At 41.6% G+C, this 14,261-nt stretch overlaps 1 protein-coding gene across 2 annotated transcripts in view; it reads right to left on the bottom strand.

The window, feature by feature from the left end:
- The window catches only part of nt5dc1 (5'-nucleotidase domain containing 1), a 20,483-nt gene extending 10,793 nt beyond the window's left edge, over window positions 1-9,690 (bottom strand). The window contains exons 1-8 of one of the 2 annotated variants that reach the window (XM_019859179.1): window positions 9,529-9,690; window positions 9,325-9,440; window positions 7,721-7,812; window positions 4,655-4,726; window positions 4,101-4,210; window positions 3,897-3,976; window positions 2,578-2,659; window positions 2,100-2,274 (exon numbers count right to left, since the gene is read on the bottom strand). In XM_019859179.1, the coding sequence (XP_019714738.1) occupies window positions 2,100-2,274; window positions 2,578-2,659; window positions 3,897-3,976; window positions 4,101-4,210; window positions 4,655-4,726; window positions 7,721-7,812; window positions 9,325-9,417 (704 nt within the window). In that variant the 5' untranslated portion in view covers window positions 9,418-9,440; window positions 9,529-9,690. Of the gene's footprint in view, window positions 1-2,099; window positions 2,275-2,577; window positions 2,660-3,896; window positions 3,977-4,100; window positions 4,211-4,654; window positions 4,727-7,720; window positions 7,813-9,324 lie in introns of both variants that reach the window. The other variant, XM_019859185.1, reaches the window with a different exon arrangement.
- Window positions 9,691-14,261: the final 4,571 nt, after the last annotated feature.

Genomic DNA, 14,261 nt, shown 5'->3' with positions numbered 1-14,261 from the left:
AATGCTGGACAGCCAAAGGTCTTTTTTGTAGCCATTTTAGCAATGCAACGTTCTTGGTGCATCTGAAACTAACAATAACAAATAATTCCTGGACTACTGCGCATGTGTAAACCGGTGTGGTGGTTGCTGTTGCCGTTTCCGAACAAAGCAGTAGAGGTCGCTGTTGGATTTGACTTCATTGTAGTGAATCTCGTCACGACACGAGGCAAGAGCAGAGAAAAAGATTTCGTATAACGCAACAGGGTTTTTTTTCCGTTATATGGGAGGCAGGAAAGTGGGAATGGTGTTAATGCATGAAGATTTTTTCATACTAGGGGGGTATTTTCGCCCATGCAGGTTTCGTTGTAGAGGAGTTTCACTGGAACGTAATATTTGAATTGTCTATGCATTGCAAGTGCAGATAGTGGGGCATGGAAGGGTTAATTCTAGTTTGAGGTACATACACAGGTACTGCTATGACCTTGATTCCAGTGCTGTGGGTACTCGTTGGCCTCTTGGCCTGTGGAATTTATTGAGCCATTTGTGTATTCATTGTTTGTAATGTGGTTCGAAGACAAACCTTGTTACGGTATGAAGTAATGAGAGAGTAACAGTAACTAATCAGGGCACAGAATGCTAGTGGGGTGTTGGGCAATGAGAGGTGCCGCCTTCACCTTTGTGGAATTAAGTGCTTGCTGTTCAATCTATCGCTCTCTTTTGGACATGACGTGAACGAACGTATTTTTCAGGTGCACGAAAGAGGCGCTTCGGGAGGGAAGAGAAGGGAGAGAAAGTCGTTATTAGTGACTGTGTGAGAAGTTTGAACGTCATGTGTGTTGAGCTTAAAGCAATTTGTTGCTAAAATGTAGTTACCTGAACCCGGGATTGGTTCATCCGAAGAACAATTGGTTGATGTGTTAGATGTGATATATTGTTTACCAACTATTTTGTGAAATGTAGTCATGTTCAAAGGATTTAACTATGAAGTCAAGGCTTGGTGTGTGCATTGAATTTAGTCAGGTTCAAAGGATTTAAGTATTAAGGCAAGATTTGCAGTATTCGCATGATGTAGATAAGATGAAAAAAAAAAGATGTGTGTGTGTGTGTGTGTGTGTGTGTGTGTGTGTGTGTGTGTGTGTGTGTGTGTGTGTGTGTGTGTGTGGTTCGACTGGTTAGGACGTCCACCAGGTCCGGCCTTCCTGTGTGGAGTTTGCATGTTCTCCCTGTGCCTGTGTGGGTTTTCTCCGGGTACTCCGGTTTCCTCCCACATTCCAAAAACATGCATGACAGGCTGATTGAAAATTCTAAATCAGGGTTCACCAACCTTTTGGAGAGTGAGAGCTACTTCATGTGTCCTCATTGTGTGAAGGGCTACCAAATTGATACATGTCAGAAATAACAAAATTTGTACAAATTGCATTTAATAATATTAGAATGTGTTATTTTTAATCCTTAATGATAATTTAATTTTCAGGCTCTGATCATCTTCAAGATGTCTCACAATACTGCCCGTGTTAACATTTTTAAATCATAATTTCTACTAGCAAATCACAATCCTAGTACTGGCGGGCTACTGGTGTGGTCCTCACGGGCTACCTGGTGCCCGCGGGCACCACGTTGGCGACCCCTGCTCTAAATTGTCCCTAGTTGTGAGTGTGGATGGTTGTTCGTCTCTGTGTACCCTGCAATTTGCTGGCAACCGGTTCTGTCCCCGCCTACTCACTGAATACAGCTGGGATAGGCTCCAGCACCCCCTGCGACCCTTGTGAGGATAAGCGGATCAGAAAATGGATGGAGATAATTATATATAACATTTGGATGACATACATCCAATATTTATTTATGTATGCCACCAAAAACAGTTTTCGCTTTATTAATTTGAACCAATTTAAAAACATTGTTAAGGGACTGCTTCACACAGAGTCTTCTTCCATTATTAGAATAGCCTTCAATTTCTTCATGGTGTGTAATTTTCGGTCACATTTGGAAATGGTACTTGTTCATTGTGAATATTGCTCCGAAGCTTGCTTTGAAGAAAATCGTGAATCGAACCTTTTTCAAAAATCCAATGGATATTACAATGCGGGGTGAATCTGTGAATCTTTAGTGAGAAGCCATACCCAAGGATGTGTTCACAGATGAGCCTGCAGTAGTCACTGTGGGAGCTGGTAATGAGAAGAAGGATTTTCCCTGCGTTCTTCATGCTGCGTAGCCAAGACTTGACGGACTCAGAACAGGTCTGCAAGTAACGGCCAGGGTCCCTCTTAACATTGGGAAAATAAGTCCCTGCATCTTCTGAAAAGACAAAAACGAATAATTACGATACAAGCCTTGATGATAAATAGTTTTCTACCTCTTAAAATGCTTCCTGTTAAACACCAAAGTGTGACTCGTACTGTGGTCAATACACAAAACTAGGTGCTGAAAAATGTCGAGAGCAGTCAATTGAATACATTTATTTATTTCAGAATTCTCACCGACATGCGCGACCGGCGCAACATGCAGAATAACATGTATGTGTTGCATGCAAAGTATGCGTCTCCCCAGTGAATTCAGTTTCAGGTACAAAAAACTGCTGAGTTGGAATAAAATTCATACCTCGAAATGCCGATGTGTTGTAATTGTGGTCAATGGCAGCGACCATGTCTTTCCAAAAATCGGAATTCACTTCATTGCCCCACTGTTCACAAAATATAAATGAAATAAATGAAAAACGTTTTCAAATTGCAATGTCAACCGGTTACATCAGTGGTGTCCAAACTACAGTCCAGGGGCCATTTGGGGCCTGCCATCCATTTTTCACCGGCCCATGGCATGACAAAAATATATATAATAAAAAAATAAAAAAATATTATATGAAAAAAAAAAATATATATATATATATATATATATATAAATAAAACTGTTGGCCACCCTAAAAACTGAGAAATCCTCAACTATTTGCCGAAACACCTTTAACAGAAAGCTGATGATATTAACTAGACAATACAAACAATGTAGAATTGCTTTCTTAATTGACTATAGATTGTTTCAAAAAGGTTAAGAATTTTAAAGTGGCCCTTTCACCCTTCCATTTTTCTGTATGCGGCCCTCAAACGAAAAAGCTTGGAGACCCCTGATTTACACGAAACTACATACAGTGGTACCTATACATAGGAGCGTCTCTTCATACGGAATTTTCCGAAATGTCTCAACGGAAAAATATTGCCTCGTTCCAAAAGAAATTTCAACATACGAAAGGTAAAACTACAGAATGGGCTGCTACTTGCAGCTCAGAGTTTCCTCAACGCAGCATACTTATAGCTGCTCTGCCATTGGCTATTACCTAGCATCTTCCTGGCATCCCATTGGCTAAGAGGGACTTAGACCGTATGTGTTTATATGATAAGTGTGGATAGATATGTATCTATGCAGCGTCCTCGTCATTCGCCCCTCGGGCCATGAAGCGTTCCGATAGTTTGGCGGAAATGTGAGTCACCCAGAAAAAGTGTTCACTCGTCGGGCAATCGCTCACAACGCTGAAGTTTGCCAAGGACATTTTTGAAGGATTGCTAAAAGCCGACAAAAGCAAACGTCCTTGGACCACTTCTGAGAGAGAACATGAACTAAAGAGGGCAAAAAAAAAAAATGCTGAGTATGCAATTAAAAGTTAATGACCATAATTTTTATTCTTTATTCTTTGGTTTTTACATTATGCACAACTGTCATTTATTGTGCAATCATCTATTTGTAACATGTATTTGTTCCATATTTTGATGCATGTAATGCTTTGGAAACATTTATGTCTGAATTTGGGGGGGGGGCTTGGAACGGATTAGGGCATTTACATGGAAAACACGTCCCTACTTACAACATTTTCTAGCTAGGAAATTTCTTCCAGAACCAATTAATTTCGTCAGGTTTTAATTTAATATTACCTTGTGCAACATGTCCACAATTCTTCCGCAGAGGAGAGCACCAGGTAGATCAAAGTAGTTGTCATATAAATAGTATTTCGCTGCATCGTCCAAAACAGAGTAGCAACAAAATTAATTCAACAAACACAGATACAGTGAAGGCATTTTGGCATTGTTGACAAAAAACAAATTATGCTTCACATGTAGTAAAATACTGAAAAATACCAGATCTTGCAAAAGAGGTATTGAGGCTGTTAAAGTGCTTCCATTCCCTTTTTGGACCATAATGTTTGATGATCTCTTCCGTGCTCAGATCCGTAGTTCCATGTGTTGCTCTAATCAAGGAAAGTATCCACATGTTCACACACATCCCACTTCCAAATGATTCCAAAGACATCAACACACATGTTCAATATACTGGCCTCGCAGGAAATTTGTGATACACTCGAGATGGGATTCATTCGCCTGTTCTTTTAAACTCATTCAGGACCAGCCAATTCTAGACCAAGTCTGAAAAGACATTTAAAAACGTCTTTGGGTGTGAATGAGTTAAAGACAATTGCTTTCAACCTAAAGAGGCCAAGACACAAAATACGTGGTGGTAAAACTAGATGCCCCCTTTCAAATTTGCAATTTCGATCCCCGATCCAGCATTGGTACTGTGCTGACTGGACAGCATTTTGGTAAAAAGGTCGACACATTTTTTAAAAATGTCATTCTAAATGGTTTGTGTAGAAGGGTCTTCCATAAATTCTGCGTGTGTTAGAGTAGAAGCATACCTCAAGACTGTTCCATCTTCAGCAAGCTTCACTAAGTTCCCATCTTCAAGGTCCACCACTAAGCCCTTAAAACTGTGACCAAAAAAAGAACCATTAATATTGCAGCTCCCCAATGACCCTTTTAAAAATATTTGAACAGCATGATTTCCCACTGAACACAATCTTTTATAAATATAGAATTTTTGATACAGATGAAACATGTATCGTGTTAAGTTGAAATAAATAAATGTTAACATTCTTCTGTTTTTAGTAAGTCGGTATCCTCTGCCTGGTATTTTTAGAATGGACCTGTGGGCTACTCTTGTTGTCTATGGTGCTAACTAGTCGGGATGTAACAACATCCAAACGTCACAATATGATATTACCGTATTGGCCCGAATATAAGACGGCCCTGATTATAAGACGACCCCCTCTTTTTCAAGACTCAAGTTTGAAAAAAGACTTTTTGAAAACCAAATTATTTTTTCTACAGAAATAATTACAGCACATCTGAAACAAATGATTATAACAATATATTTGAGAGAAAAAGCATTTTATTTTGCCTCATTCAAATCTAAAGTGCAATCACATTCGTAAATGAATGGCTTCTGGTTTTTGAAATGTAAATTACATCATATAACTTCTCCTCAGCTGCCGGTTAACCTGGCCGATCTTTGACCCAATTTTCTCCAGATTGTCTCTACGTTTCTCCATTTTCTGTTGTCTCTTCTATTATTTTCTTCTCTTTTCCTTCTTACCGCTATTTTTTATTTTTTTTCTTCGTGCTACCGCTATTTCTATTTTTATTCTTCGCGGCAGGGGTTCGCTTTGGCCTGGGGAGTCAAGTTCAGCATTCGCTTCAATGATATCTGGCGCCATCTAGCGTCATGAATGGGTATACATTTCTAGACCCCGAATATAAGACGACCCCCACTTTTTCAGTCTTATTTCAATGCAAAAAACACTGTCTTATATTTGGGCCAATACGATATTATGATATGAAGAACGAGATCCCGGATACAAGTGGCCGAGATGGGTTTCCTCCGCAGGGTGTCCGGGCTCTCCATTAGAGACAAGGTGAGAAGCTCGGTCATCTGGGACGGGCTCAGTGTCGAGCCGCTTCTCCTCCATGTCGAGAGGAGCCAGATGAGGTGGCTCGGGCATTTGATTAGGATGCCTCCTGGACGCCTCCCTGGTGAGGTGTTCCGGGCATGTCCCACCGGCAGGAGGCCACAGGGATGACCCAGGACATGCTGGAGAGACTATGTCTCCCAGCTGGCCTGGGCACACCTTGGGATCCTCCGGGAAGAGCTGGAAGAAGTGGCTGGGGTGAGGGAAGTCTGGGCTTCCCTGCTAAAGCTGTTGCTCCGGCGACCCGACCCCGGATAAGCAGTCGAAGATGGATGGATGAAGATCATGATGAACGTGTGTGTCAGAGTTATTTACCCGGACAAAGTTAAACAAATGACTCGACACACAGGGAAGATTGTCTTTCTGACAGCGGAAGGGGATCTCTGAGAGCGAACGACAGCCAGTTGCTCCGTGATCACACTTAGAGATCCTTGTGCTCCTGTCGGACTTTTATCGTTTACATATGCAAAATAGGGGAAAAACACTGCCCCCGATATTTGCATACCACGCCCCCAGTCCGGCATCTCGGTAGTCATCTGATTACCTTGGTTTAAGCTTTGAACCACAGATACGTTGACACCTTCCAGTCTGGTCTACAACGAATAAGCAAGTCGCAGACTTCACAGATGACAAATGTCCGTCTGGGCGCAACAGCCGTTCCCAAACTGTCTTACGATGATCTACAACACTTCGTTCCCAAATTGTTTACTCCCACTTTGTAACCGAGTCCAGCATTCTTCCATCTGTTCGCCCCGTTGCTTTGACATGATTACTGTGGACTTCAAAAAGCCCTCCACCCAAACGGCCGACACCTTTGCGCACAGGCATTTGGGGGCGCTGAATACGCCCCCAAATGTCTAGACATGCCCAAATTAAGTGAAACTTTCAACATGATACCATTTTGCTCATAGATTTCGCTATCAGTGTGTCATTCTTTTCGCTGTGTATTTAGTTTTACAGTCAACTCTAACTGCACTTATCTACTTTATCTATCCAGCGTTAGGTTTACATGCGAGTCCACTTGACAGTTACAGACTTGGACAACGTGGGAACGCCCGTTGCTGCAATTTATCTGAGAAAAAAAATCAAATTGTATTCCTGCTAATGTAGCAGGGTAGGAAGATTACATTAAAAAAACACACACACACACACACACACACACACACACACACACACACACACACACACACAAAAAACAACAATATTGTGGCACTTGGCATTGGGCGGGCAATCTCTTCTCTGGTGGTTTGTTGCAATACAAGCACCTGAATTAGCTCAAAATTCATTGCGAGTGTTGTGACGTGCTCTTTTTGCAAATTGAAAACGGTCTTTACTTTCAGTCACACTGAAATGTTTGCAAGCATTTTTTTGTTCAGCGCTCCTAAAATAACTGAAAAATATCTGAAGACATCTTTATTAATTATGAGTGAATGAGCTCAGCTCATGTTTGAAGCTCCTACGGGGGTCATGAACACACACAATTTTCATCTTTTTGACTCTCAGTACCACCATACCATACATCCTTTTATTGCGTTCTTCCATCTTTTATTTGAAATGGACCCCCCCAATCAGGGGCGCCAGCTAGCTGCAGGCTAGCATCAATTATCTTCGGATTAAATTAAGTTCCCGTGAGGAACAAAACACCTCAGTTGTGAACATAACTATTTCCAGCCAGTTGTAATGCCAACGTCCGTTTTAAACTCGTGTTGGATATATATACAGACTCGGTAGTGAAGCAGAAATGGATGAGCCGATCGGTTTTCTTGGTTTTCAAAAACCATTCACCCCTATTTGATATCCGCCTCAAGACGGAAACCTCATCGAAAATGACGCGCATGTCTCTGCCTGCTTTTCTCCTGAGCAAATTGGAAGTTGACACAGACAAGATTCATTTATGATGCTTTTCCAGCTTTCCGATTCCAAATTAAACTGTTGTCACCTTTCCATCTGACTTACCAAAAATCCCAGGTCGCAGGTGTTAGGTTTAACAAGTCCTTATCGTAGCCTTTATGTTCCACTAAATACCTGGCAAAGCTCTCGTAGATCAGCTGCAAAAAACAGAGAAATGATCACATTACTGAGATGAAAGTGGAATACAAGAACATGAGTACATCACACATCACTTCTGAATTTTAGAAGCTGTCGGCTGTTGTCTTGGATCTGAAAAAGTCTCAGATTCAAAAATTCTGCTAAAGCCAAAGGAAAGTAACATAAGAAGCGCAACCCAACAAATTCGGCTACTTCCTGATCAAAAAATATCAGCAATATAAGCATGTAACGGCAGCACAGCGATCAGGTTGTTTAGCATTTTTCATTCGGGGTGCCACAACGCAAAAATCGGCAATGGCTTTTGTCCTCTCATTCAATTGAATGGGACCCGGTTTGTGAAACAAGCTACTTTTCAAATTTGTGTTATTGGTCCAAAACCTTTTAACGCAGGCTACTGACTGTTTAACATGGGACCTCCTGGCAAATGACTCGCTGAACTCACACTCTCTCTCTGAAAGTAGGATCCAGTTACCCGGTACTGTAATCAGGTGAAGCAGTTCAGAAAATGGATGGTAGGGTAATGAGCATGTATGGTGGCAACCACAAGAGGAGAACAAAAACAAGATATTAGCTACGGTAAAGCATGGTGGTGGAAGTGTCACAGTCTGGGGCGACATGAGTGCTGCCAAAACTGGCGAGCTACACTTCATTGAGCAAAGTATAACTGTCAATACATTCAGAAACAGAGTCTGATGTCTTTCCCTGTTGCAAACTAGTTATAGTATTCCAACATGATAACCCCAAACAAGGGCCAGTGCCTTGCTCAAGAAGCTGAGGGTAAAGGTGATGAACTGGCAATGTAGGCAAACAGACTTACACTCAGTTGAGCACTTGTGAGTGTGTCGAAGGAGGGGGAAAGTATTGAGGGTAGGGAGGGGGGCATCCTCAAACAAATGTATTGGAAAACAATGGTCACCCCACAAAACACTGGGACCAATTTGTACATTTGCATGTAGGGGTGTACTCACTTTTGTTGCCGGCTGTTAAGACAATCAATTTGAAGGGACAGTAAATTGACACGTTTACAAGCTGAACACTATTTAGCGTTGTAGGAAAGAGTAAATTGTAAAGGGATATTCCAAAATAAAATATTTACAAAAACGTAAAGTGAGAGTCACTTTTGTGACATACTGGAACGTGCATGTCACACCACGCACACCCCCTACACATACAGTACAATACAACTTACAACACCGAAAAGACGTGATGTGCACATTAAAGTCAAATTAAAATCATGTATGCATTTAACGTTTCAATAATGTATGCATCTTAATTGGATCGCGCCCACACGTTTTCCAATTTGTCGATATAAACGTAAGGACCCGCCGATTTTTGAATATTCATTTGTAAACAACAAACTTTAAACACATCCGATGCACGTGCATTATGCATACATTTGACAGGTAATCCTTAATCGTTCACTGCCCTGGACTAAATTATGTGGAGTAGTTATCCACGATGCTGCGCGGCGTCACGTATCGCAGCTAGCAGTGTGAGTTTACCATACTCACCTTGGAGGTCTCCTTCAGATGGTATCGGCAAAGCGTATGGTCTAAATCGAAACCGATAACATCGCTGTCCAGCAATCTGAAAAATTCGGTCATCGTAGCTGAAGCTGTAAAACCTTCTGAAAATGTGTTGTAGGATATGTCACAATGAACACCGTGACATGTACTGGGCCACACAATAAGACTCGCGATTCAGGCGTTACTGACCGTGAAAATGAGACTGCTGTCTTTAACCAAACTACACTGCTATGGTCAACAGGACAGTGGCACCGCCTGGTTGACTACATCCAATGCGAAAATATTTCGGTTTCACAACCATTGGAGTCAACAGCTCATACGCGAGCGCCTCACCTCTTCTTCATCTTCAAACATACACGGTAGGTGGTGGCTATGAACCAGCATATGACTGCCACCTTTCGGTTACAGCTGTTGCAGCCCGCCAAGCGACGTTCTGACGTTGGCGGCCATCTTGGCCGCCACCTTGGTGGGGGCAACGTTCCATCAAAGGTAGGGTGTCAAAGTCAAGGCCCGGGGGCCATATTCGGCCCGCCACATCATTTTATGTGGCCCGCGAAAGCAAATCATATGTGTCAACTTCCATGACCCTTGCTTAAATCTGTACCGAAATCTCAAATTGTCATATGTAATAATTAACTGTGACATTTTGCAATAACTTTGTGACCCGGTTAACACTCACTTGAACAATAATTGAACAAATACTTGACTGATTTCAAAACTAGTGAGGCATTGTTTTTTTTTTGTTTTTTTTTTGTGGACAAGTAATAATAATACGATGTGATGATTAAACATTTATTCGGTTTCACTGTCATAACGGCCCTCCGAGGGAAGACATAATTCCAAAGTGGCCCGTGACTAAAATTAGTTTGACACCCCTGATCAAAGGCAATGCATGTACATTGAAAATAAACCACAAGTTTCTCATTTCTAACGTATATATATTTGCCTGTCCATATGTGAACACGAGAAAACCAAGATCCTGATGTAAGGTATGAGGTGCAATTGTTATTTTGTGACCACATTCATCCATTGTTGTAAATTTACAATTTAGAAGATTGTAAAAATCATTCAGTAATGCTCAAAATCAAATTGAATGAACGCAATTCACAGTAGGTAAAAACGTACGTTACAAACAATGCTTGCAGTACCAATGACGACCAGAAGATAGCGCCAAAATACACAGGAAAAGGCCCGGAGGACAATCTGAAGCAACAAATAAGTTTGAGAACAACGCTTTCCCAGGTGCCAGCGAAACTGATTAAATAAATTATTTAAATTGTTATTATTATTATTTTTAATATGAATGCATTTTCTAAACTCGTGATTGACTGTCCAATCAAATGAGAACGTTCTACAGCTGTTATTAGAAAAGGAGCAAGCTGCAGACCAGCCATAATCGGATCAGCCAACAAAAATAAAAATTTTCGCAGTTCCATATAAAATCCACAAAATTAACTATTTATGCAAGACAACAATAGATGGGAACAACGACAGTCCATCTTCAACAGGCTGAGTGACAGGGAAGCGTCCAAGATCCTCCATATCCAGGCGTCCTCTGTGGTTCAACCACTTCATCATCCGCATAAGTGGTTAGAGCTTCTCTGATTGCAAAATCAGAGAAGTTAAAGGAGACACAAACTGCGGACATGGAAGAATTGAATGTAAAGGCAAAAAAAAGAGCAACTTGAATAGTACTCATAAAAGTACTGGATGAGTGTGAGGATGAAGACAAAAATGTCGCTTCTCAGCATGCAGACTCATGTCGTAGCTTGCTCCCATTTATTATCAACAACCAGTCACACATACACGTAAACAGATCTCAGTACCAAGTTAAACATGAAATGCAAACAGATCGGAACACACACTTTTGGGGTGGAACTTAGTTTTTTTCCCCATCTCAGCCGGTCGAAGTCATAGGCTGTGTCCAAATTCAGAGACTCCATTCTCCGAAGTCTGCATGGGTTTTTTAAGCGTGACGTCACTTCCGGTGTGCACCTATTGTACGTGGTTTCCAAATTCACATCAAGCCCGTCCAGAATCATCATGGTTTATGCGGTCCATGGATGCTACACGAGGAGGAGCCTATGAAGGAGTCCAAGGATACAGCTTGTGAATCGTCTTTCAAGAATTTGGAAACCACGTGCAGTCGAATTGCGCCGGAAGTGATGTCATGCGGCCTTTGAAGGACGCAGTTTGTGAATTTGGATACAGCCGTAGATGGGAGGCAAGCGTTATTTTGTTTCATGGCTTGGTTTAAGACAAGATATGAAAACCTTTATTTGTCTCACAATCGAGAAATTCCCAATTTACAGCAGCAAAATTATGAAAGGGAGAAAATAGAAGAAAAAAGTATATCAATATAAAGTATAAATATAAGCATATTAAAAATAGGTGAGTGGGGGTGAGTCCAGGTTTTCAGGACCGTCTATTCAATAGCCTGACAGCAGTCGGCAGGAACGAACGGCGGTACCTATCCTTCTTGCCGCCCAGGTGTATCAGTCTCAGGTGTGTGTGTATCAGTTTGTCACATTCCGTAATCCAAATTCAATCCGTATTCTTCCTCTTGTCCACTTCAACCTGTGAAAATCATAAAGGGATCTGCACATTGTTATGAATTTATTGATATCCAGACAGACACGCATCTTGACATCGCAGTGTGAGTGGGCGCCAATTTCAGATGAACGGGTCCTCGACAAACTCCGGAGGTCGGCTTGGTGAAATTTCTATGTCACAGCGGGAAGTGCGCTTGCTAAGGTTCCGCTTCAAGAGCGTCACTGTCAGATAGCGAGCTGCACGACAAGTTCCAGAAGTTTCTTGGTGAAATGTCCAAGTTGGACTTATCCTGTGTGACCCTAGTGAGGATATTCGGTGCAGATAATTTACTATCTTGCTGACTTATCAAAAAAAAAAACAAAAACAAAAAAAAAAAAACAGCCAAGACATGACAGAAACTGCACGTAAGCTGCTCGTATCCTCATTCTCTTTAAGTCAGCCATGGATAAGCAAATCGTTTTGTGATATTTGAAGAGGTGAAAGTGCGCCTAATTAACTCTCCACATACATTTTCAGAGGGGTGCGTCGGAGCAGGGAAAAATATAACCGACTGGATAAGAGCTCCCGAAGACCGGACTTGCAGACCCTTGATTTACAATGATTTTGAGCTCAGCACTGACACGTGTTGGTCTAGCGCGGGGGTCGGCAACACGCGGCTCCAGAGTCGCATGCGGCTCTTTAGCGACATCTACTGGCTCCCTGGAGCTTTATAAAAATGTTTGAAAATGGAAAAAGATTTTGAGAGTAGGCTAATATAGCTCAAATAGATATAGATACATGTTGCAGCTCCGAAAAAGGAGAGCTGTGGTGTTGGTTTTTTAAAACGTACACTTTATTTATGCTTTTAACAGTCTCGACAAACACAGACACGTCTGCGTCCGACTCCGTGCCTTCTCTCTTCACGTTCAACTCGAGAGGCGTTCAAAGACAGCCTCCGAAAAACGGAAATTAACGATCACTTGACTGACACTAAGAATAGCGAAAATAATGCACCAAAACAAAAAAATCTAGCGAGGAAATCACAAAATAAATTCTTCACACAACAAAGGAATGAATAACAAACAATTCTGAGACAGTCCAGTCCCCTACATACATACATCATGTGTTTCCTTCATTGTATGTTTTATAGAAGGCTTTTATATTTTTTGCGGCTCCAGACATATGTTTTTTGTTTTTTGTCCTATATGGCTCAACATTTTGGGTTGCTGACCCCTGGTCTAGAGGCTCCGTACTTTGACACCAGCTGCACTTGGAGTCGTTTTTCTGGCCGTAAGAGTGACAAAATACAACGCAGAGAAAAAATATTTGCCCCCTTCCTGATTACTGTGTTCTTTGCATATTTATCACACAAGAGTTTCAGTTCATCAAACCAATTTTAAGATCACACAGAGACAATCCAAGGAAATCCAAAATGCAGTTTTCAAATGACAATTCAATTTATTAAGGCACAAAAAATACCCCGAACCTTTCTGACCCTCTGTGAAAAAGTAATTGCCCCCTTGTTAAATCACAAAGTAACTGTGACTAATGACAATTTTGGAAAAGCTGAGTTCAATTTTACAGGCAACACCCTAGCTCCACATTTGTTGAATTAAGACATCACATAAATGGAAGCCGTCAGGCAAAGTGAACTAGGCTGCAAAATCTCAAGAAATAAACGATCCGAAGAAATTCAAGAAGAAATTAGAAAAAAATATATTTCAATCTATGAGTCTGGAAATCAATCAATTTCGAAGAATCTGGGGCTTCAGCAAACCACTGTCAGAGCCATTGTCCACAAATGGACAGTGGCAAATATTCCCAGGAGTTGGCGACCAGCTAAAATTACTCCAAGAGTGCAACGATGACTCATCCAGGAGGTTGCAAAAAAACCGAGAGCAGTGGGTCGGCAACCTATGGCTCGCGAGCCAGGTGTGGCTCTTTTGATGATTGCATCTGGCTCGCAGATAAAACAAAATATTCTCACTTGTTTAATCCACCCATCGATTTTTCACTGCTCATGTCCTGTTCAGGGCTGCAGTTGGCTGCGCTAGCAATTTTAATTGGATGATACTGGCTTACGTTGCCGTTGCTGGGTAAACAGGTAACGCCCCCTTTTGAATCAGCCCGCTTGGTCATTAGCTCAAAGCTAATCCTTCGACGAATAAGATGGCGAACAGAAAAAAAGATGCCGAGTATGGTACACTTCAGGACGAATGGACCGAAGGATTCACATCTTTGTGGAGAGAACAGGTTCTGCGGTGTGTCTAATTTGCAATGACAAATACCATCGATGAACCGGTTGAATGTAAAGCGGCACTTTGACACGCGCCATGCTACGTTCGCATCAAAATACCCCGCGAGAGACAGCAGAAAGGAAGCGTGCAAGG

This window comes from Hippocampus comes, unplaced genomic scaffold (assembly GCF_001891065.2).
Source record: "Hippocampus comes isolate QL1 unplaced genomic scaffold, H_comes_QL1_v1.1 scaffold26, whole genome shotgun sequence".
Lineage (NCBI taxonomy): Eukaryota > Metazoa > Chordata > Actinopteri > Syngnathiformes > Syngnathidae > Hippocampus > Hippocampus comes.
The sequence above is the reverse complement of the archived record's forward strand: the minus strand, read 5'-3'. Positions and strand labels throughout refer to the sequence as shown.